This window comes from Bubalus kerabau, chromosome 8, assembly GCF_029407905.1.
Source record: "Bubalus kerabau isolate K-KA32 ecotype Philippines breed swamp buffalo chromosome 8, PCC_UOA_SB_1v2, whole genome shotgun sequence".
In the NCBI taxonomy this organism is placed as follows: domain Eukaryota; kingdom Metazoa; phylum Chordata; class Mammalia; order Artiodactyla; family Bovidae; genus Bubalus; species Bubalus kerabau.
The window spans coordinates 15,930,913-15,955,967 of record NC_073631.1 but is presented as its reverse complement, the minus strand read 5'-3'; the positions used below and the strand labels follow the sequence as shown (position 1 = coordinate 15,955,967).

The following is a 25,055-nucleotide window of genomic DNA, read 5'->3' as shown; positions in this document are numbered from 1 at the left end:
TTAGAGATTCTAAGGCCATGTCCACCTTAACAAAGTAAAATGGAGAATCAAAACAGTTACCTGGATACTTCAAGGCAAACCCCTCTCTAGCATGAACTATCCAGATAATTCTAATCCTCCACTTTATTTTGTTAGTATAGATGTGACCTATTCAAAATAAAACGAGGTGTCTATAAAACTTTAAATGATTATGAAATAAGTGATTCTGAGGAATTTTAGAAGGTCACAGGGAGGCAGAGAAGTCTGCTACATGTTTTGCATTTCTTGGAGGAAAGTCTATTGTCTGTGGAGTATAAACTGCATTTGCTATGAGAGACTAAACGACAGATAGAGAAAAGGGTAAATGTTGAACCCAATAATTTAAAAATCTCTTTCAAAACAAAGCACAATGCCAGGCTGCTTTATTTTTACACTTAATTAATAGTTTCATCCCTTGCACTGTTTACTGTGTTTGGGAATTGTGTTCTTTGCATCTGGCAGCTCTAGAAAGCACTGCCGTGTACACGTAGGCAAACCGCCATTCTGAAGACAGGAGAAACAGGTTCAAAGAGCAAGGTCAGTGCAGACTAGAACTCTCAAAGCAAGGGTAGTAAAAGAAAATAAATTAGAGGAAATGCAAATGGATTTTTCCCCTCTATCTTTCAGAAACAAGCCAAACGTCCTTCAGATAGAAGCTGCACCAAATAGCCAAGGTGGCTCCAGGCCAGATGAGAACGGGATCTCAGTATCACTCTTGCCAGAGAAGCCATATGGGCAGCAAGAAACTTCAATACATAGTGTAGATTCCCATTTGGTTTCAATCATGTGCAATTTCCTTTTATTTATTTAATAAGGTAAAGGGTTTAACTATGTTGCCCAAATCCTATAACACAATGGCAGATCTGTCGAGAAACTAGGAATTTTCACGTGGTTCTACAATTAATTCACTGATTACCCTTTGCAGTAAGTCAGAGGGTAAGTCAGAGAGATGGATAAAAGCTGAAAACGGGGTCCACTTTTCCCAGAGCCCTTTGGCAGGGATGACAGGATAGTTCAGAATTTGGTCATGGTTTAGGGATATTTAAACGGTTTTGCTCTTAAGGTTTAATTGCTGGCTTTATGCAGGTTAGGGGAGAACAAATATCCTATGGTTGTGTTTAACCAGTGTTCACACTGCAGCAGAACTTCAAAGGCTATTTTGAGGCAAAAATACAATTGCCAAGGGTCTAACATGTATTACTTGTCAACTAAGTAATAAAAAGGTTTGTCAGCTTGTCATAGAAGACCCATCACTCAAATATCCTGTGGGTTACATCTCCCATTCCACAAAGAAACTAACAAAATAATCAACGTCTTATTGGGGGTTATTATATCATTGTTAGACATATGATTCTACTTACTATTAATACACACTGAGGTTGAGTATAAAATGTTTTTTCACGGTATTTAGTTTTGTGTGTATGTACTGAATTATATCCAGAAATACTTAATAATTTATATGATTATTATATTTTGCCCTTTTACTTACTTATATTGATACACACACTTGCCATTTTATTGTTCATGGGATAATTTTTATTGTTAATTTAAGTAATTATGGAAAAAATGAAAATTTATGTTAATATAAAAGCCAATGATGGAATTAATTAGAAGATGAACGATTTATAAAAGGGGATCTGATACTATCTTTATTTATATGTATTATTTTTAAAGCTTTTGTTTTACTATATTGGATATCACATAGTTTTACAGACACCCTGGGATTACTCTGAAATGTATGGAAAGCAAATGGATAAAGAAAAATAAAATAACTTATGAGTGATGTATAATGACAGAATAAACATATTATGTACAAGTTACCTTCAACAAAAATAAAAGAAATAGTTCAACATCCAAACCCTGAATAAAATGAGATCATGGACAAGTAACCAGGTATGAATGAGTTGGAGTAAGGGTGCTGCAGTAAAGATGCCGATTAGCAATGAAACCAAGATATACAACAGAGTCAAAGAAATTTAAACATGTTAATTAGCTGCTAATCTGCCACCATTTCAAGTTTTCCTTTAAGTTTCCCACCGAGCATTCTATTTTCATCATAGAATAACTCTGTGCCTGGGGTGGTTATGAAATTCATAACCAGATTCACAGTATTTAGGTTGGCAGAGAGAGGCTGGGATTCAGCAATGGAAATCAAGTTTTTCTTCTTCATCTCGCGATTTCTGGTATTTACCAGCGGTAACTCATTTAACAAGGCTAAGATACTCTAACAGTAATGCAGTGGATTAGGTTGACTGCAGCATCAGCCAGTAAGCAGCCAACTGCTAACCACTCTACAATCTGTCCTCCTGTCTCCTTCCAGCCCCCTCAATTCCAAAAATAAATACACCTGAACCGTAAGCCAAAGCATTTCTTAAAACATAAAAGCAAAAGGAGATGTAAAAGAACAGTAAACGCTGGACATGGTATATCCGACACAAGTCAAATCTGAGGCTATATTAAAACACAAAGCACTCTAAAGTACCTAGAGGGGGCTCTGGCGAGATCCCGATGCTTTGCAGCAGGGCCTCCGTCTCTCGGCGTTTGCGATCCAGGTCAGAGTCATCTGGAACGGGTTCTTTCTTCTGCTGCATGTCAGCCTACAAAAAGTAGACGCCAGTGAGAAAGTGAGTAACCAAGCTAAATGTATGCCTCTGGATGAAATTGAAAATGGTAAATGAATGGAGCAAAGACCAGGCAAAAGCCCTAAATAGATATAAACATGTGTATAAAGGATGAAAAAACATTGTAACTGCTCCATTTAATAACTACTAACCCAGTACTTTCTCTTCGGGTTGAAGGCGTTTTCCCTGCCTCTATCACACGTTAGAGGAGAGTTTTTCTCACTTGGTCTCAGAAGAAACCATCAAGACAAAATATTTCTAACTTGGATGTGGATTTAAACAAAAAAAAAATAAATCTGTCTAGTTATTTAGATACCCGTGTCCCTTCTGGGAAGACATATTATCAGTTCTTGATGAGTGTGCATTTGTAATATTCATGCCTCACATTTGGGATTATGCAAACAAGGAATTATTGGTGTCTGGCTGTAAGATTAGTTATGAAAATCTGTAACTGTAAAATACATTATCGTATCAGTATTCTAAGTTTACCATGGTTTCAATAAACCAGACTAAAATTTTTATTAAGGCATGTGAACAATACTTATCTAAGTATTGTTACATAATTCTGATTTTCATAGGCTTCTGTTATACATATTAACTCAAAGGAGAAAATTATGCACATGGAAAAATATAAAACAAAAAGTCATTTAGGAGAGATATACTCTTTTCCCCAAGTGCTTTCTTGGAGAAGACACACTTTGTATGAGCTTCTGATGCCCAGTCTGTCTCTTTGAAATGAGGAAACTAGAATGCTTGGTGGGAAAGTTAAAGGAAAAGCAACAAGTCAAAATAGCAATAAGCCAAAATACAGGTTAAAGAAGGTTGGCGGTGGAATTCTGGGAGGAATTAAATGCTCGGGTTTCTTTTCTTTTCAGAACACAATTACTACTTAAGACAAGGCGTTTGCCCCACATCTGAAACATGATAACATCCTATTTGATGTGCAGCTACTTCACAACAAGGCTTTGTGAGTTTCCAGGAGTGAGACTGTCTCAGAGTTTGTCAAAAGCCAATTATCCACTTATCAGACACACCTTCCTCTCCGGGGGCAAGCTGGGCTCCCTCACAGACACATTACCTCTTTCAGGAGTACAAAGAACATTTCAAAGCAGAAAAGCATAATTTCCGTCGTGGCATCTACAACAGAAAGTGTTCATGCAACTTTGACTTACGCCCAGATGGTAACCTACACGCCGACTAGAAGCAGAATGCATCTTTGCACACAGTGAGGGCTCAGTGCTTCTGTTTTATTCACCTCAGGCTTAAAATACACTCAGGTATGTGATGTCTTTGTTGTTCAGTCACTAAGTCGTGTCTGACTCTTTGCAAACCCATGAGCTGCAGCACACCAGGCTTCCCTGTCCTTCATATTTTCCGGAATTTGTTCAACTCATGTCCATTGAGTTGGTGATGCCATCCATCTCATCCTCTGTTACCCCCTTCTCCTCCTGCCCTCAATCTTTCCCAGCATCAGGGTCTTTTCCAATGAGTTGGCTCTCTCTCATCAGAGGGAAAACTGCCATGATGGGGATCGATAAGGGCTAAAGAGGATATAGAAGATTCAGGCTCGCTCATGTAATCCATGAGATTTCTGCAATGGCAGTTTAATCTTGGAAGATATGAAAGCTCACTTTCTTTCTCAATTTTAACATTTAAACTAGCAAGTTCCAAAGGTTATGCATACAACAGAGGCAAAGATGTGTGCATGCTAAGTCACTTCAGCTGTGTCTAAGTCTTTGTGACGCTATGGTCTTTATAGCCCGCCAGTCTCTTTGGTCCACAGGATTCTCCTGGCAAGAATACTGGAGAGGGTTGCCATGCCCTCCTCTAGGGGATCTCCCCAACTCAGGGATCAAACCCACGTCTCTTACGTCTCCTGCAATGGCAGGCTGGTTCTTTACCACTAGCACCACCTGGGAAGCCCAGAGGCAAAGACAGAACTACATATCAACGCTCACCTATCATAAATTTAAAAAAAGGACTGAAGGGAAAGTGGGGCAATGAAAGAAAAGGGAATCACCACTGTCACTACTGAAATATAAATTAAAAAAAAAAAAAACAAGATAAGCAAAATTTGTCTCAGGAAGCCAAAATGGCATAGCATGGTTTTACAGTGAAGAGATGAGCCGTAACCGACTGGACTGTCAACTTCACTGAGAATAGGTATGTGTTTATTTTGTTCACAACTAATATCCTCACATCTAGATCCAGGCTTGCCACACAGTCGACGATCAGTTTGCAAATGCTGAATGAATGAAACAACTGCCTTTGGTAACTGTTATGTTATAGACATCGAATCTAAGAATGATACACCATTCAGGAGCGTTTCCACCAGCTACACCCCATTCAGAAAGCTCCTTTCCCACACTACCATGAGAAGGCACCATCTGAACTCCCAGTGACCCAGTGCTCACAACAAAGCCATTTCTATATTCTAGCAATAGCAACAAAAACATTGAACCTTTCAACAAAAATTTATTTAAGGACAACAGGGTGCCAGGGATAATGAATGCGAGTTCCAATGAAGCTCATATAGAGTGAAACAGAAGAAGAGCCATCGAATCTTTTCCTTTTGAATAAACTGAAGGCATATTATCTACAACTTTCTGTCATGTATGCCCTAGGCAGAAAGGCACAGAATTTGTTTTTTTTCTTTCATTCTAACTTTCATCATTAAGCATTCAAGAAACATATTAGAGTGGGCCTCCCTGGAGGCTCAGTAGTAAAGAATCTGACTGCCCAGCAGGAAGCATGGGTTTGATCCCTGGATTGGGAAGATCCCCTGGAGAAGGAATGGCAACCCACACCAGTATTCCTGCCTGGGAAAGCCCATGGACAGAGGAACCTGGCGGGCTACAGTCCCTCGGGTTGCAAAAGAGCTGGACATGACTTATACACTGGCAAATACACTGACGCTCAGATTAGCAATTAAAGAGCACTTTCTTTCCTTTTTATTCTGAACATGTTTTATTCAAAATATAAGCCTAAGTAAAGCTGAAAAAAACAAACATAAGCTTAATGCATGCTAAGTCACTTCAGTCGTGTCCGACTCTTCACAACCCCGTGGACTGTAGCCTGCCAGGCTCCTCTGTCCACAGGACTCTCCAGGCAAGAATATTGGAGTGGGTTGCCATTTCCTCCTCCAACATAAGCTTAAGGCTATTTCTAACTGTCTACAAACAAGACAAAAACTAGAAAATCTTAAACTCGAGAGTCAATGACAACGACCCTCAAGTGGAGCATCCCACAGACTCAGGATCCGAAGCTTCCAAGGAAATTCACAGAAAAAAAATGCAGGTGCTTGGAAAGAATGTCTGTGACCAGCATCTCAGACCCGCCCTACCCAGGTTAGCTGTTCATTCATTCACTCACTCCTTAGTTATATGAAAAGTGAAAATGTTAGTCACTCAGTTGTGTCCAATTCTTTGCAACTCCATGGACTGTAGCCCACCAGGCTCCTCTCTCCATGAATTCTCCAGGCAGGAATACTGGAATGGGTAGCCATTCCCTTCTCCAGGGGATATTCCCCAGGAATCGAACCTGGGTCTCCTGTATTACAGGCAGAATCTTTTACTGTCTGAGCCACCAGGGAAGTGCTCCTCTATTGAAGACCTACTATGTGGCAGGATCTGTGCTGGACATTGACTCCGTGATGACAAATACAACCCTGTCCCCCAAAGCTTGTGTTCAGTGAGGGAAAAAAATACATGAATAGGTAAATGGTGCTAAATAATTTGGTAAGGTCAGGGATAGGGCATAGGACTAACTCAGTCATGGGTTAGAGAAAGGTACTAGAAAAGGCTTTCTAGAGGAAGAGACATCCAGGCTGAGAACTGAAAGACATGTGGTTAACAGAGCAGCAGAAGCCAAGGCGAGAGAATATTCATGAACTCCTCCTGTCAAGAGAGAGCCTGGCCCATGGGGTGAAATGTAAGAAGCCGAGCCTTGCTGGCTGGAATGTGGATTTAGGGAGAAAGGAAATTAAACGGAACAGGGAGAGCCATTGTGCCTGTCTGTGCCCCCTGATCAGTGGGAGCTGGAGAAGGGGTGCTGAAAGCATGACCCCGGGTTTCTGATTTGGACAACTGGCTGGAATGGGGGGTCCTTCCTGAGACTGGAGATAAGGTCAGATCACTTCTGAGGCTCAGCCCCTGGGGCCAAAGAGCATTTGAAAAAGAAAGATCAGAAGAGATTACTTCCAGATTTCTTTCAACTACAAAATGCTGTCATCCCAGGAAACTAGGGACCTTGGATTGTAAGACTCTACGACAGTGGGGCATTTTTGAAAAATGGAGTCCCCAGCATCGATGCTGATGAATGTCTGCAGGTTTTACTGGCCTGGTGTGAGGGCCATTTCAGGAGCAGAGTTTCAGCCGTTTCTTACCAAGCAGATCCTCTGTGTCTTCACAGTCCTGCACCACCTCCTTGGATCCTCAAAGAACTCCGAGGAAGGACCCACTCTCCTCTCCATTTTACAGAGGGGAATCCAAGTGCAGAGGGATCCCAGACCCGTTCAAGGCCATCCTGCAAAGGGCGGAACCAGGTTTCCCAGCCACATGAAGCTTGAAAGCCTCTGTGTTAACCCAGAGTTCTACTGCCTGCGTCTTATTAATACAACACTGGACTCTCCGAACAAACCAAGTCATCACAATCTGACCCAAGGAAAGATCTTTTGCAGGGGAGATGGACTTGAAGGGTCAGGCCTGAAAGCCAGGATGACCTTCAGGATGATACAGTTCAATGATCCCCAAATCTGACCCTATTTAGATACTTCAAACCAGAAACTCTGGGGAGGGGAGACTGGAACTCTATTGCCATAGACTTCCCTGATGGCTCAGCAGGTAAAGAATCCACTTGCCAATGCAGGAGACACAGGAGATGCAGGCTCAATCCCTGGGTCGAGAAGATCCCCTGGAGGAAGAAATGGCAGCCCACTCCAGAATTCTTGCCTGGAAAATCCGATGGACAGAGGAGGCTGGCAGGCTACAATCCTTGGGGTCGCCAAGAGTTGGACACGACCAAGTGACTCACATGGAGAAGGAAATGGCAACCCACTCCAGTATTCTTGCCTGGAGAATCCCAGGGACAGAGGAGCCTGTTGGGCTGCCGTCTATGGGGTCGCACAGAGTCAGACACTACTGACGCGACTTAGCAGCAGCAGCAGAGTGACTCACATATGCACCTACCATGGAGCAGAGTCAGGTTTCAACCACCCTGTCAGTTCAGCAACAAGGAGACTAAGACTATGTAAAACCTTAATTCCAAAAGGAGGTGGAGGCCCGGGAAGGCCCCAAGTCCAGGTGTCCTGCACACCATCACCCCCCACAGTGCGCTGTCCCCAGCCCGCCAAGGCTCTGTCTGTTGAATAAAAGCTAAATCCCCACCAGGCAAAGCTATGTGGTATAGGAACAGAAAGGGTGGCCTGTTTCCATCAGTCTTGTTTGCCTGTAATTTCCTCCCCTCAAATGTGTGAAATGACAAGGATGAAGCAGACAGCGTAATTTGGAGCCAGATTTCCCATATCACTTGGCATTTCGTGGTAATTCTATGGAATTCAAGTTGGATATTAGGATGTCAGTTTAAAAGGAAACCGATGATTAGTAAAGGATAACAGGTGCTTTAAAACTACAATAAGTGCTGACATTTGAAGGAAAGGGAGCATAATAACTTAATGCTTCTTTTGGCTTCACATGGAAATGAATAGCCGTTCCTTGTCAATTCTCACCTCTGCTTCACTCAAGACTGCATATATAACAGCAGAGATCTCCGAAGGCAAAACATTATGCTCACTGTCAAGGACAAATAAACGATGGCATCAATCAAAGCATAATGGCACCAAGAGAAGCAAGATGCCAGGAGGTCAGAGGGTGACACAATTATGTTTTACTTTGCTGGAAAATAATTGTTAGAGATTTTTTTTTGCCTTGGTCTCCCAGGCTTATAGTGTGAAACAGCACTTAGCTTCTAAGTCTTCAAAATACATTCTTTTTTCCCTTAAAAGAAAAGTAGGGAAGCAGGTCTGATCTCTATACACATAGCACTACCATACTATACAAAGTTTCCTTCTTAGAAAGCTACCAAAAATATATGTGGCATCTGGTTTTTGTACAAGATGTGGGCTATTTCTACACCGCCACAACAAATCAGAGAATTAAAAATAAACTATTTGTTGGATTGAGATAATAGGAAAGACACACGATATAGCAGAAAGGCATTTAGTTGGGAACTAAGAGTCCCAGATTCCATTCCTACCCTGTTGGTGGAAATGTAAGTAGGTGCAGCCGCCATGGAAAACAATAAGGAGGTTCCTCAGAAAACTACAAATAGAATTCACCACATGATCCAGCAATCCCACTCCTGGGAAAATATCTGGGCAAAACTATAATTCAAAAAGATGCATGCACCTCTATGTTCAGAGCAGCACTATTCAAAATAGCCAAGACATGGGAACAACTAAACATCCATCAACAGATGAATGAAGAGAGAAGATGTGATCCATATACACAATGGACTACTGCTCCATCATCGAAAAGAGTGAAATAACGCCATTTGCAGCAACACGTGTGGGCCTCGAGATGATCACACTTGGTGAAGTAAGTCAAAAAGAGAACGACAAATGTCGTATGATACCACTTAATGTGGAACCTAAAATATGGCACAAATGAACCTGTCTACAAAACAGAAACAAATCCACAGACATAGAAATCCGACTGCTAGCTGCCAAGGGGGAGAGCGGGAGAGAGAGGGACGGACTGGGAGTTTGGGATTGGTAGATGCAAATGATTACATTTAGAATGGATAAACAACAAGGTCCTAATGATTAGCACAGGGAACTATATTGCAAATCCTGTGATAAATCATAATGAAAAAGAATATAAAAAAGAATGTGTGTTTGTGTATACCTGAGCTGTACAGCAGAGATTGGCAAACATTATAAATCAACTATACTTCAATAAAGGAGTTTTAAAAAAATATTTTACAAGAGGAAAAGAACATACATCACAATTTCTTTAGAAATAATAGTGAAAGAAATTAAGAAAAAGAAAGGATGGCTTTTCTATTATAGTATGCTTATTAAATGGTCTAAAGATTTAATTAAAAAAAAAAAAAAAAGAGTTCTGTATTCCAGGTCTGACAGGCAGAAAAGCTGCACTTCACCTCTGGGCTTCTGTTGTGTTGTTGGCATAAAGAGGGGCCTGAATGGAAGGTCACTAAAATCTCTTCTGGATGTAACGTAGATACAGCAGTATCTACTATACTATCTACTCCCTCATCAAAGGAGAAAAATGCAGCTTTCCCTTTACCAATTCCATCATACTTATTTACTCTGAAAAATACATACACTGAGGAAATAATGGTAATTCACTAGCATCATTTTCTATTTTCCTCCTAAAATGTTCAGGTTGGGTAGTTTTTTTCAAAAGCCTTTGCTCGACACTAACGTTTATTAAGTAGTAACTACGTCCCAGGTTACTGGGACAGAGTTGCTAAGAAGACGTCAGAGGATGAGATGGCTGGATGGTATCACCGATTCAATGGACATGAACTTGGGCAAACTTCAGGAGATATTGAGGGACAGGGAGGCCTGGCATGCTGCAGTCCCTGGGGTCGCAAAGAGTCCGACAGGACTGAACAACAACATATCCCAGATATTGCTAAGTGCTTTATAAGATCAACTTTTTTAATCCTCATGACTGAACAAAATAAACACACCGCTATTTCCCTGTTAAGCACAGGGAACTGACACCAGGAAAGATGAAGGAATTGCTAACAATAGAGCTATCGCAGATCACTTTCAGGGCTCTGTTCAAGTCTGGGGTAAACCTGGGGTTTGGGGGTCTCTGGACCAAATGCTATTGACCATTTCTGTGGTGCCTGACCAGTACACAATAGATGGCAATGACCTTACTGTTCTAAGTATGTAAATATCACTCATTTTATGCAGGTATTGTAAATGCATTCTTTCACAGGGTCCTCTTTATCCATTTGACCAGCCCCTCGGAACTGAGTGGTTTTCCTTTTCCCTGATCACAGCACAGCACCCAGGACTTACCTCTTTCTTTTTCCTCTCCTCTTCCTTCCGTTTCTTCTCTTCTCTTATCTGTGCTAAGCGCTGTTTTTTGCGCTCTAGCTCAGCTTTTAAGTCACTTTTGTCAGACATGTTGGTTTCCTTGGAGCAAAAGAAGAAAAAAAGTGAATATACACAAATAACTTTTCTGTATGATCACTGCAGAAATCGTTCAAAAGGCAATCAAACTTGAAAACAGGACTTCTGGGAAGTAACTGATTGTATACCTTACCCTCTGTTGAAAAATCAAATAAATTAAGTTAGATCTGATCTCCCCCTATATAAAATCTTCCCTTTTCGTGGGGAAGACTATTCTATAATAGCAACTTAATTCAGAATAACACATTTTCCTGTACAAGTTTCTTAACAAGTAAACAACAAGAGACTCAAAGAAGAACCATCATCATGACTTCCAATTTAGATGATAATGGACCAATTCATCCTCACACCGAGAAAAGAAAATGGGCTGTCATAAACTCTTAGAGACATGCCTTGCTCAAATTTCTATGCACTCAATCAACATTCCTCCACCAAGCTTGGGCACCTGGAGATTTCATTTTGCCTAATATTATATGCATCAGGGAAGACAGCCACTGAAGACCTAACATGTTAATCTTTTCCCGTAAAACTCCTCCTGAACTGTCACTATTAATTTCAGCTCCAGTACAACCCTATTTCTATAAAACTTTCATTTGCATACTGAATGCAATTCTGCTTATTCTGGCACTTTTCCTTTTCACAGCAAAAAATGCTTGTGAGCACATGAATTAGGAGATAACACTATGACAAGTTCTTGGGAAAACTGATCTGAACAAGAGTTTTCATGTTAACAGGGAGGATGATCCTAGTGATGATGCCAGAAATGTCAAGTACAATGAATTTGGAGAAGACTGTCACCAATTATCCATCATTTATATTTGTCTCTTTTCTGCGCCCAATTGGAAACTAAGAAAATGGAAGCACCAGGAAATGAAGAACCCTTCTGCGACCCAAACTCCTAAAATAAATTTTTTTTAAAACGAATCATAAATGTCACAAGTATCCATTTGCATACTACTTGTATGCAACTATGATGAAACACACATATAGTATACTTCTAAATAGATGACAAAGTGAGGGATGGGAAAAAAAATGCCCTAAAAGATACACAGTGGGGCTTCCCTGGTGGCTCAGCGGTAAACAATCTGCCTGCCAATGCAGGAGACATGGGTTCAATCCCTGATCCGGGAAGACCCCACAGGCCCAGGTGCAGCTTGGTCGTGTCACAACTACTGAGCCTGTGCTCTAGAGCTGGAGAGCTGCAACTACAGAACCCACACACTGCAACCATTGAAGCCTGCGTGCCCAAGGGCCTGTGCTCTGCAGCAAGAGAAGCCACTCCAATGAGAAGCCTGCACACAATAGCTACAGAGTAGCCCACGTTCCTAGCAACTTAAGAAAAGCCCTCGCCAAAAAAGCCCAACACATTCAAAAATAAATAAAGTTTATATATATATATTTTTTATATATGTGTGTGTGCATTATATGTACATATAAAACACAAGCAGTGAAAAATCCTGGAACTTCCTGTCACTGTCTTTAGAAGGTAATCAAGAATCTGCAGTCACCCTTAGGCACATTCAGATGAAATACACACTGGGAGTGTACTGTGTTCCTCCTGTCCCACCACACACATTTTTGCTTATAATATGATGACAAAGATTTGCGGAAATAATAACAACCATCATCATGATAATCAATCTCTGCTATTCACGACCATGCTCTTCATTTTCAACACATGCTCGTTGAGTAGTTAACCTGTGCTAGAGCCTGGTGGGCTGCCATCTATGGGGTCGCACAGAGTCGGACATGACTGAAGCGACTTAGCAGCAGCAGCAGGCATTCTCTGCAGAGCCAGATTCTTCCCTTCAAGGACTGCACATCTCAACTCTGTGAGCATGCGGTGTGGCTGGAAATGCTCCCTGAGAGCTTGGCGCACTGATCACTGAGTGCCAGACGCTTTACATGTATTATCACGTTTAATCACAACCATCCAAGGAGACCAATATTATTACGAGTGCCTTTTTCACAATTCAGATAAAGGAGATTCCGCAAGACCTAACCCTGTATAGTCCATACATTTGTTGTTGTTGTCCAGTTGTTAAGTTGTGTCTGACTCTTGGAGACCCCATGGACTGCAGCAGGCCAGGCCTCCTTGTCCCTCACTATCTCTTGGAGTTTGCCAGAGTTCAAGTTGAAGTCCATACACAGAAGGACCTCAGTTTTAGCTTGTCCATGCTCTGAACTCCATCTGCTGATTGCCAATGGATGCAGAACAAGACATAGATCTGGTGGAGTAGATGAGGAGAGCTTTGAGTAGTGGAATTTGAACTGGATATGGAATGAGGTCAGGGACTAGCACAGGAAGGGGAGACAGAGATCTGCAAAGACCTGCAGAAGACAGAACCAGCAGGCTGTGCATGAGAGGTGCAGATTAATTCAAGTCAAGAAATACAAACTTCAGTCAGTAAAAACAGACCTGTGGAGGCAAGTGGCAAAGACCTGGAAAAAGAGAAAAGTGGGCTCACTAGGCGTAATAAGGTTTGGGAAATCAACAGGTGTATGAAAAAGAAAAGTGGCAAAATGACAATAGGATATAAATTTTCTTATGCCTATTCTTATCCCTTGAAAGTAAAAGATGCTTGCTCCTTGAAAGAAAATTTATGACAAACTTTGACAGCGTATTAAAAAGCAGAAACATCACTTTGCCAACAAAGATCTGTATAGTCAAAGCTATGGTTTTTCCGGTAGTCATGTACGGATGTGAGAGCTGGACCATAAAGAAGGCTGAGTGTCGAAGAATTGATGCTTTCAAATTGTGGTGTTGGAGAAGACTCTTGCGAGTCCCTTGGACAGCAAGGATATCAAACCAGTCAATCCTAAAGGAAATCAACCCTAAATATTCATGGGAAGGACTGATGCTGAAGCTCCAATAGTTGGGCCATCTGATGTGAAAAACCCACACACTGGAAAAGACCCTGATGCTGGGAAAGATTTAGGGCAGGAGAAGAAGGGGGCAACAGAGGATGAGATGGTTGGATGGCATCGCTGACTCAGTGGACATGCGTCTGAGCAAGCTCCAGGAGGTAGTGAAGGACAGGTATATAACCTGAGGAAACGAAGCACTGACTGACGCCAGCAGGCAGGAAACGTTCTGCCTGAAGGAAGAAGGTCTTTCTGGTTCCAAACTGATGGCCGACATGGAAGAATATGGACTCAAGCAGTTAGAGCTGATTTTTTTTTTGCCCCAAGAAGAGCCATAGAACTGATAAAAGTAACAGTTACCACTAAAATACTGTTTGCCAATAATTTTCAACACCAAAAATGCTGACAAGAGAAAATGAGAATCTGGTACCAGAAGCCACCTGAGACCTTACATATATTCTTCCCCAATGGGGGCCAATGCGATTTAAGATTTTGTCACTTCTCTGCTGTCAGAAATTAAATGTCTTAGCAGAAAAACTACTGTTACAGCAATAGTCGTGTCATCCTATGCTGAAAACAGCCAGTGGCAACGTTTCAGAAGCACCCTAAGTTCCGCTCCCTCCACATTCCCTTTTCTCTGCCTTTCCCAGTCTGTCAAAAGTATCAGCATGACTTCAGGCATATATCACGGTCCTTAAGGCGCAAACTATGTAATAGGAACATCCTGTATTTGTTGCGATTTTCCTGAGAAGGACTTCATTCAATAGTGGGATGTAAACTGTATTCTCTATGTAAGAAGGGTTAAGGTCTTCTTAACACTGATACGGAGAAGGCAATGGCACCCCACTCCAGTACTCTTGCCTGGAAAATCCCATGGACAGAGGAGCCTGGTAGGCTGCAGTCCATGGGGTCGCTAGAGTCAGACACGACTGAGCGACTTCACTTTCGCTTTTCCCTTTCACGCATTGGAGAAGGAAATGGCAACCCACTCCAGTGTTCTTGCCTGGAGAATCCCAGGGACGGGAAGCCTGGTGGGCTGACAGAGTCAGACACGACTGAAGCGACTTAGCAGCAGCAGCAACACTGATAATGTCTGATGATGGTGGTCATTTAAGTTGCTGTTACCAGCCACAAAGCCAATATTTAAAAAGTATAACAACAAAAACACCAAGGGAATTTTAAAAGAATTATACTACATACTACATAGTATAGTGTTACAGTCTAGTATGTAGCCAACTACATAGCCATGTTTCCAATGACACTTCGCTTTTTAAAGGCAGAGAAGCACAGTGTTAAAAGACAGAGATAGAATACCTTCCACTTACCGATTTTTGGATCTATTCCAAACTAGACACTTAAGCACTGACCCCTGGGAGAATAAGAAATCTCAAGAGAACACCTCATTGAGGCTTTGGAAAGTGCACAGAAATGAATGGACCTTTACACAGAGTGAAATGGCTTAAACAGTGGCACGAAATGCAGCGTCAGCACTGAACTTCATAGGCTTCCCTGGGGTGGGGTGGGGGGGCTTGCCAGTCTGATCCACTAAAAACTCCCTGCACATTAAACAAAGCAAATCGAGGAGCAAGGCACAGGGGACATGAGTTATAGAGCTTCCTGGGGCTAATGCAGGTCACTGCAAAGGCAATTTTGATGCTCTTAGTTTAAGAAAATAAGAGTCAGAGCGACCTGCTGCTAATTATTGCTCACTTACTTCACACACATAGAAAAGCCAGTTTCTTTCACTTACAAAGGGCAAGGAGTCAAGCAGATAAATCAAACCCACCCCAAGGTGTATGTCTCCTTCTCGTCTCGTCATACCCCTGTTCTCCTGCCCACCAGCCAACTACAGCGCAACTCCATTCTGGCTTAGGAACACTCACAGCAGCCCCTCCCCAGCTCCACCCACACGGGGTCAGCTGATGCGCTGATTACTGCGCCCCAGCTCCCGCCCCCCCCCCACCCCCCCCCCCCCCCCGCAAAGCCCATGTTCTGCATTTGCTTTCCATCAGTGACACTCCTTTCGCCCACGTTCTCTCATTTGCCTTTGCTCGATTCATCTTCCTGCCTCCTCTGCATCTCAGCACTTGGTCTGCTGGAGGTTCCCCGGTTTTACTATCACTGGATGTAATTTCACTTCATCTCTGGTATTTCTTTTCTCATCCACCAAATTACTCCTACCTGACAACAGACACCTCAAAGTTCAAATCAGCTACTCTGTTTTCACTTTGGATTCCATCTTCCCAACGTCTGTCACTTTTTCAAATTTCAACTCCCTCCTTCCCATTTCTCTCTTGTCTCCTGGTTCAGCTTTTATCCCCTTGTGTCACTATGACATCTCCATCTAGCCTCCCAGATACCTCTGTTCTCACAACTTGGGTTTCTGCCCATCTTTCAGCTCAGTAAACTGCCATCCTTACCTTTCAAGTAGCTGAATCAATATAAGAGCTTAAAACTATACCTGGCAAAGTATTAAACATGCAAGAAAAGTTGTTTCTCTTCTTCTTCTTCCTCCTTCTCCTCCTTTTTCTACTATTATTAATAGTATTACTATTTTTTACCATGCGAACTCTTTCAGTCAGTTCAATTCAGTCACTCAGTCGTGTCTGACTCTTTGCGACCCCATGAATCGCAGCACGCCAGGCCTCCCTGTCCATCACCAACTCCCGGAGTTCACTCAGACTCATGTCCATCGAGTCAGTGACGCCATCCAGCCATCTCATCCTCTGTCGTCCCCTTCTCCTCCTGCCCCCAAATCCCTCCCAGCATCAGAGTCTTTTCCAATGAGTCAACTCTTCGCATGAGGTGGCCAAAGTAATGGAGTTTCAGCTTTAGCATCATTCCTTCCAAAGAACACCCAGGGCTGATCTCCGTTAGAATGGACAGGTTGGATCTCCTTGCAGTCCAAGGGACTCTCAAGAGTCTTCTCCAACACCACAGTTCAAAAGCATCAATTCTTCGGCACTCAGCTTTCTTCACAGTCCAACTCTCACATCCATACATGACCACTGGAAAAACCATAGCCTTGACTAGACGTGAACTCTTTACCCCATCACTAATTCTACATTAATTCAATAACTAAAAACATCAAAGTTCACTGCAAATGATCTAAATCTAAAAAACCTGGGAGAGGGAGGAATTCCCTGGTGGGTGCAGCGGTTAGGACTCAGTACCCGCACTGCTGGGGGCCATGGTTCAATCCCTGGATGGGGAACTAAAGATCCCATAAGCCATGCTGCATGGCCAAAACAAAAAATTAAAACTTTAACCAAAAAAAAAAGAGAGAGAGCCCAAATCAAGCTTACAGAAACAGAGAACAGACTGATGGTTCCCAGAGCTGGAGATGAGGGGTGAGTGAAGTGAGTGAAGATACAGACTTCCAGTGAGAAAACAAACAAATCATGGGGATGTAATGAGCAGCACTGTGACTATGGTTAACAATACTTTTAAAGTTGTTAAGAGAGGAGATCTTAAAAGTTCCCAACCCAAGGGAAAAAATCGTGTTAACTATGTATGATGACAGATGTTGAACTAGACTTATTGTGGCGAATATCACAAAATTTCATATTGTGAAACTGTACACATTTCACAAGATCTACAAACAGCAAATCATTATGTCATACATCGGAAACTAACATAATGTATGTCAATTACACCATTAATAAAAACAAGTATTAAAAAGTTACAGTCAGAAATGCACTACAGGTATAGTATGCTTCTCAACCTAAATGGATTATAAAATGGAAGACGTGGTTAAAGAGCTGTGACTCAAAGGAAAAATATGTTTTAAACAACTAACTGTGGTCACTTAATCTAACTAGTAAAATTCCTCTCACTTTTTCTGTTGAACGTAGATAGGGATTATACGTCAAGCTGTCCCAGGTGGGCACCCTGTCCTATCTCACCCACTTCCCCCAGAGGATAGAGTGGCACATGGAGAAATGATTCCTTCTCTGGTTAAGAAGTTAATTACAGGGAGGGTCACTCCTGCTGCATCCTAGTAAAATTGTCTCACCGTCGTTAAGTTTCAAGGAAGAAAGAAAGGAGGGAGAAAGAAAGGAAGAAAACATGAGAAAAAAACATAGACCCCCAGTTAGGGGAAAACCAAAGTCATCTCCCCACCTGGCGTTGTCTTCCCAGTTAACCCTGTTTCGCCATCACATTTCTTACTCCACACACATGCATACAGAAAGGAAAATGTTCGACTTTTCTTGAACCCAACAATGAGACCCGTCCCCTTCATTTCCACTCCTGCCCATATGGTCACGAGATGGTGTGGTCCTGTTTAGAACCAAGCATCTCAGAGAGGAGAAGCACAGGGTCTAGCTCTGTTTACACAGCTGCCAAGCAACAGAACCTCCCGAGGCTTAGCTTTTGAACCGTTTAGATCTCTATTTCCTTTTGGTTGTCTACGTTGGCAGCAGTTTGAGATTCCATTTCTAATGCTGGCATATGCAAATGTATTTTTAAGCTTAAAGTCAGAATCCTAGGAGGGTTAAATCATTGCCCAGCTGTTGCCAGACTCACTGAAAAAAACTACCTGGAAATAAATTCTCTTTTCCTGCCTAAAAACAATTGCTCTTGTCAGCTCTTCACTATCAGCTATTGAACTTTTCATCTGCCACTTGGTACGCATAAGAAGTTTGATCTTTCACAACCTCGATTCACCTGCCTGACTTCTTATACAATGCAGCTATGTCCTTCCTCTCGGATGGGAGGCCAAGGGCTGAATGGAACCACACTCATTTTTACAGCTATACCCCGCAGTCAACAAAACGGGGTGAGAGAAATCCTAGAGGAAGTCCGCTGGTGAGAGGGGAGGGCTATATGCTAAAGTGTACAGCCATCAATATACTAGGAAAACGAACATTTTAATAAAACCCATCTCATAGAGGGAGGGGTGCCCAGGCCTGGTCTACTTAGAGATGAGTTCTCAAGTGCTTGCTCTCAGTATCCCTTGAGACGCATCAAAATTATCAGTGACTTCAAAGAGCTTTTGTTCTGTGGGTTACACCTATTAACATCAACCACGTTAACAATCAAAACTGACAAAACTTTAAATACCGAATAATTAATCCTGTAATAACACCAAGCTTTTTTACTTAACATAAAACTTTTAGGGAAAAACAGCTATACTTTCCAAGACCAAAAAAATACTGTAAGAGGGTATTTCTTTTATATTTTCACTTCTCTTTTTAATATCTAGCTTAAAAAAAGTCAACTGGATTCTTACAGCTATTTGTGCATTCAATCTGTTGTGATACACTATTTTGGTTGTGAAGAAAATCTGATCTCACATAACTGTGTATTCTGGAAAATACACAGGAGTATCTGAATAGCCTCTTTTTTTTTATTTTTATTTTTTTATTTTTAAACTTTACATAATTGTATTAGTTTTGCCAAATATCAAAATGAATCCGCCACAGGTATATGAAGTAATTTTGGATATTCTTTGATATTACACCAAAAATCAACAAATGGCAGTTTCCCAAAGTTCATTTCCAATCTGAATATGTGCCACACCTATCAGTGAACTTTTTATACTCTGTTACATTAATATCCATTGTTCTATTTTAAACTTTAAATTTACTTTATCCATGAATGATTTTATAACATCATGCACTGGTTATTTAGAAATTATGCAGACTTCTCTCAAATATTGATACATTTCATTATACAACATCCAAAAATCACATTTGGTACCATCACTACCAAAATCTTCAGAAAGGTCTTTACATGTGGATGGTAAAGCTGTCCAGCTCACAGCAGCAGATACAAGTTTCCCAAAACTCTACTTTTGCTTGAAGCTCAAATTTTATCATGAACAACAAATATTGTCAATCGTGTTCTTGAAGTGACAAGCTCATGTCATTGATTTTTGAGAAAAGTTCTGCCAAATAACCAAGCCTAAACAACCATAGTTTGTCTATGAATCATAGTTTCAAGTAAAAAATAGTGTTTCTTGCAAAAAAGCAGCTCATTTAGCTCACAACTCGAACACTGCACAAATCCTTTTCTCAAGACAACCAGGGAACTTTGGTAAGCAACAGAGTGCCTTTCATGTCCACATCTGTCACACAGAAAAGATGTGTGCTCGAGCTTAAAGATTTAACGTAACCAGCATTGTTTTCTGCTTCGTGAAGGACATTCTTAAGTGAAGTTGTTTGTCGTTTTAGCGGCAAGTGTGTGGCAGCGAGGTGTGCCAACACTGCCAGGAGTCTGCTGCCCTGTCTCAACTCATGCTGCTGCTGCTGCTGCTGCTAAGTCACTTCAGTCGTGTCCGACTCTGTGCGACCCCATAGACGGCAGCCCACCAGGCTCCCCTGTCCCTGGGATTCTCCAGGCAAGAACACTGGACTGAGTTGCCATTTCCTCCTCCAATGCATGAAAGTGAAAAGTGAAAGTGAAGTCGCCCAGTAGTGCCCGACTCTTAGCGACCCCATGGACTGCAGCCTACCAGGCTCCTCCATCCATGGGATTTTCCAGGCAAAAGTACTAGAGTGGGCTACCACTGCCTTCTCCGCAACTCATGCTACCTTACCTGAAGTCTGCCCTGCCATTAATTTCACACCATCACTGCAAATGTCAATACACTGAAAAAGACAAGTAACACTTCAGCATTAGTATGAAAATGGTTTTGACCTTCTGGACACCTGAACGTATCTTGGGATTCCCAGAGATCCTCAAAGCACGGTCTGCCTTAACCTACTTCTGATAAGATGCAGTTGATTCTAGAAAGCCATCTATTTAAAATTCTGCTGAATTCATAGCAATAACCTAAACACGTCCAACTCTTTGCAACCCCATGGACGGTAGCCCACCAGGCTCCTCCATCCATGGCTTCTTCCAGGCAAGTATACTGGAGTGGGTTGCCATTTCCTTCTCCAAGGGATCTTCCTCACCCAGGGATTGAACCTGCGTCTCCCGCACTCAGGCAGACTCTTGACCACCTGAGCCACAGAAGTGAACTAAGATGATTATTAATAAATATAGACTTCCCTGTTATGTGAAAAGTTTTTATTCCTTTCATTTTTCTGTGTTAACAATTAAAATTACACTTGCTTATTTTTAACATAAGAACTTTAACAATTATATAATCCAGTGCCAATATTTTACCCATAAACAGGGAAACTGAGCTGCATGTGTCTAAACGCACCACCATTAAGAGGACGAGTCAGAACTGGAATCACTAGATGTCTTTGTTCTTGATAACTTTTATTAAGTAATGCTTCCCTGTCCCGGTTTACTTATTCAGGATTTCACTCTCAGTCACAAGAAAGCTCTTAAACCAAAGGCACTCACAGCAGATCCTGATCTGTCTACTCCCAGCCCAATCGTGCAATCACTCTCTATCACCGCCTGGTGGCGGCAAACATAACCTGCATGAGAGAGCTGACCCGTAAAGGCTTTGCCTCGGAAATTCCCAGCCAGGTCTCCAAGCCAATACTGGGTAGTCCCAAGCACTGCAAGATTCTCAGCTATTAATACACAGGAAGGATCACCTTATGTCAATAGAGAACTATAGGTTTGGAGAGGAAATATCTTAGTACACACAAACAGTTAAAAATCTGTGTTGATTTTTCAAGGCTCTTCATTTTATTCATAATGGGTTGGTTCTTGACTAGGAAATCAGGTAGTATTTCTGCAGTATGCCTTTAGAACCGCTCTTGTTGGGTTTATGAACTATATTTGAGATCGTTGTATCTGCATATTGTCTCTAGTCTTCCTCTCACCACTTTAGATTCTGAGCTACCCAAATTGCGCTGCTTCGGCTGTAACTCGAGCATGGGCAATTGCAACACATTAAACAGGAGAGGTTCTCCAGTACTCAGCATAGAGGCCCATTATGCTAGAGAGAAAAATCAATCCAAAAGGGATCTGCCTTTTCATCTAGTTAACAGAATAGAGACGAGAGCTCTTCAATTTAAAAGACTCAAAACCCATTGTCATCTCCACCAAAAAGTTCTGGAAATTTTCAAGTTACTGCTGATGCCTGCAGTACATTCTACCCATTGGAAGACTCAGCATGCTTCATCTCTTTGGGAAAGGAACTGCTCTTCAATTAAGGGAATCATTCAGTTTGTAGGGCCTCTTCTCTCGGGAAACACTCAGACGATATCAAGAGTCCTTAGGAAACGAGCATTTCAAGGACCATCCTTGAAAGAAGAGAAAACTAAAGATGGAACAGTTTGGACAACTGGAAAGTAGTATTTTGGTACTGGGTCTCGAAGACTCAGGGCAGAAAAGGGGCTGGAAAGTAGAATCGGAAGAAAAGAGATGGAAGCCATCTGGAGAAGACCACAGGAACACTAGAATGAAGAAAGGAGTGAGGCCTTATACAAAGACTCCTGCTGAAACACCTAACCTCAGGTCCAAACAGATGGGAAAGGTGTATCATCTGCCTATACCAGGTATCAGTAAAGAAGCCTCAAGTACAAAGTCTATACTTTACATAAGACTGTGTAAACGTTTGGGGGAGAATGGATACATGTGTACCCATGGCTGAGTCCCTCTGCTGTGCCCCTGAAACTGTCACAAACACCCCTTCAGAAAGGCCGCCTACAGCCTCAAGCACGGGACAAGCATCGCTCTGGCGGCCCGCGGGCACCCTGCGCATGCGCATGGCTGGCGGCAACACGGACCACGCGGTCCACCTACGCGCACCTCTGTTCTGCTCACACGATGCTCTCCTGTTGCACCGACAGCTGCTCTGAAGGAAGGGCCACATCTAATTTATCTCTGTGCTCCTAGTGCCCAGCAATGAGTGTTCAATACAAGTCCCTTGAACTGCTAAATAATCATTAGATGGAAGCATGAAATTTTCCACAGTTTCACTATCGGGAGTTTTCTAATCATCAGTACACTGCGTGAGTGCACTAAGCCAGGGGTCCCCAACCTCTGGGATTTAATGCCTGATGATCTGAGATGGAGCTGATGTCATGACAGTAGAAATAAAGTGCACAATAAATGTAATTCACTTGAAGCATCCTCAAACCACCCTTCCCCAGGCCGTGGAAAAATCGTCTTCCATGAAATTGATCCCTGGTACCAAAGTCTGTGGACCGCTGCACTAAGCTTTTCAGTGATACAACTCAGAAAAGCTCTTCCTTTTTCTGCAACAAATCTTGATTCCCCATGGGCGGCAGGGGTTGGGAGGGGCAGGAATTGATTTTTTTCATCCATTAGGACACATGTGCATCAAACACACAGTCCAAGCATTGCCTCATTCACTCAACTGCTGCTGCTGCTACTGCTGTTAAGTCACTTCACTCGTGTCTGACTCTGTGCGACCCCATAGACGGCAGCCCACCAGGCTTCCCCGTCCCTGGGATTCTCCAGGCAAGAACACTGGAGTGGGTTGCCATTTCCTTCTCCAATGCAGGAAAGTGAAAAGTGAAAGTGAAGATGCTCAGTCATATCCGACTTTTAGCGACCCCATGGACTGCAGCCTACCAGGCTCCTCCGTCCATGGGATTTTCCAGGCAAAAGTACTGGAGTTGGGTGCCGTTGCCTTCTCCGATCCACTTAACTATCTTTTCCTAAATCACATAAACCCACTGATACCATGCTTTCCCACCTGGTTTACATTTTTTATCTCAACCTCTGTTTTCTGACTCTAAAAGGATATTTAGCAAAATCCATTCACTTTATAACTGACAGTCTCCATTGCTTACCTCAGCCAAAATTTCAGCAATCTAGAAGCCCAAAAGGCCTTGAGGATAAATCATCATGCCAATAGCTGGGCTTTCTCATTAGAAGTGATGTAAAAATATCAGTGCTTTAAAACACAGTCATCCATTGTACCTGAAGCTGTTTACTCTGAGTTGCTAAGATGATAAATGAATGTGTCTAAAAATAAACGACTCTCAGGTAACCTGTGGGGCTGATCTTTAAAATAACTGAGAGCAAGCAAATCTTCAGACATGACTAAGTTTAGCTTTGACTCGGAGTCCTTGACTACCCGTTCTATGAAGGGGCCAGATGTTCTGTGCAGCAATGTTAAATTAAGACAGCCCTGCCCAACAGGGCTGCCTAACGAGGCTACTCTATTCTGATAGAGAGTGCAGGCAAATTCAAACTACCCAGAGAGTCTTGCAACTCACAAATGAGAGCAAATTCAAACCATCATACTAAAGGAAGTAAAATCAAGACATACTACCGAAAATAAGAGAAGGAAAATTTTAATGCTTAAACAATAAAGTCAAAAATAGATTTTTCTCAATATGAATGTTCACAAAGTCAATTGGTTTTTAACCTTCTAAACATATAAGTTACTAGGATATGTCTGTACATCTTAAAACCACTTCATTCAATATCCTCCCAAATTAACTACAAAACACAAATTTGTAATTAAGCCTACCTAATTTTAAGGACCATTGATCTGGGTTGAAGTTATCATGATGGAGAAATTCACACTGAGAAGGACTCTGCTAGATAACACTCTATCCTCACATCAAAACAAACAACTTGACCTGTGAAAGGCTAAGGTTCAAACCCAGTTTCCAGTCGCTCTTAATTACTGCCTATGCCCACAGCTTTCTGCATTTCTCATCTTTCCTTGCCTCACACTATTGGCCCTCCCACTTGTAGTGTTTTATTCCATTTCCTTTATATTCTTTTTCTGCCATTGTTACCCACTTTATTTTAGTAGTTTTCCTTCTCATTTTTGTTCTACAGGAGACAAAGAGTAAGATAGCTGAGAAAAACACAGCTGATGATCTGAGATCAGGCTACCGAAGAGCTTACTAATATGCATAGTCTGTGGCATGACTGTGCTCTCAAGAAGGCAGTAAGAAGGCTCCACAGAGCTGATGACTTAACAAATGATCCCAGAGGGAAATCAGACCCAAGGACCGCAGAAGGTGAGGAGCGCACCCCAGGCAGAGGACAGCATGGACAAAGGTGGGGAGACAGGGAAGAGAATGGCCAGCCTGTGCGACAGGCAACTGGATACAAACAGAACACTCAGTGCAAAAGAAGACAAGGAGAATGAGGATGGATGTGCAGTCAGAGATGAGATCCCGAAGACCGAGTGACCAACCGTCCCAGTTTGCACAGAGATTGATAGAGTTCCCTGGATGCAGGGCTTTCAGGAAAGCCCTGGCAAACCTGGACAAGATGGTCACCCTGCAGCCAAAGATGTGCTCTGCCATACTTTAGCGAGATCTAAACTCTGTAGGCAGCAAGGAAATACCAAAGGATTCAACCAAGTGCAAGGCCAGGTGGTTTATCCTTAGCATGTAATACATACAGCCTTTTTTACTGAACATTTTAATTTATTTATTTTTAATTGGAAGATCATTCTTTACAGTGTTGTGTTGGTTTCTGCCATACATCAACATGAATCAGCCATAGTTATATATGGCTATACACATATATATATA

At 42.1% G+C, this 25,055-nt stretch overlaps 1 protein-coding gene across 20 annotated transcripts in view; it reads right to left on the bottom strand.

The window, feature by feature from the left end:
• DYNC1I1 (dynein cytoplasmic 1 intermediate chain 1) overlaps positions 1–25,055 on the bottom strand; it is a 379,244-nt gene that overhangs the window by 323,050 nt on the left and 31,139 nt on the right. For all 20 annotated transcript variants that reach the window (XM_055589767.1, XM_055589774.1, XM_055589771.1 and 17 more), the window contains 2 exons: positions 10,693–10,809; positions 2,501–2,615 (listed from right to left, as the gene is read on the bottom strand). In XM_055589767.1, the coding sequence (XP_055445742.1) occupies positions 2,501–2,615; positions 10,693–10,809 (232 nt within the window). The remainder of the gene's footprint in view (positions 1–2,500; positions 2,616–10,692; positions 10,810–25,055) is intronic.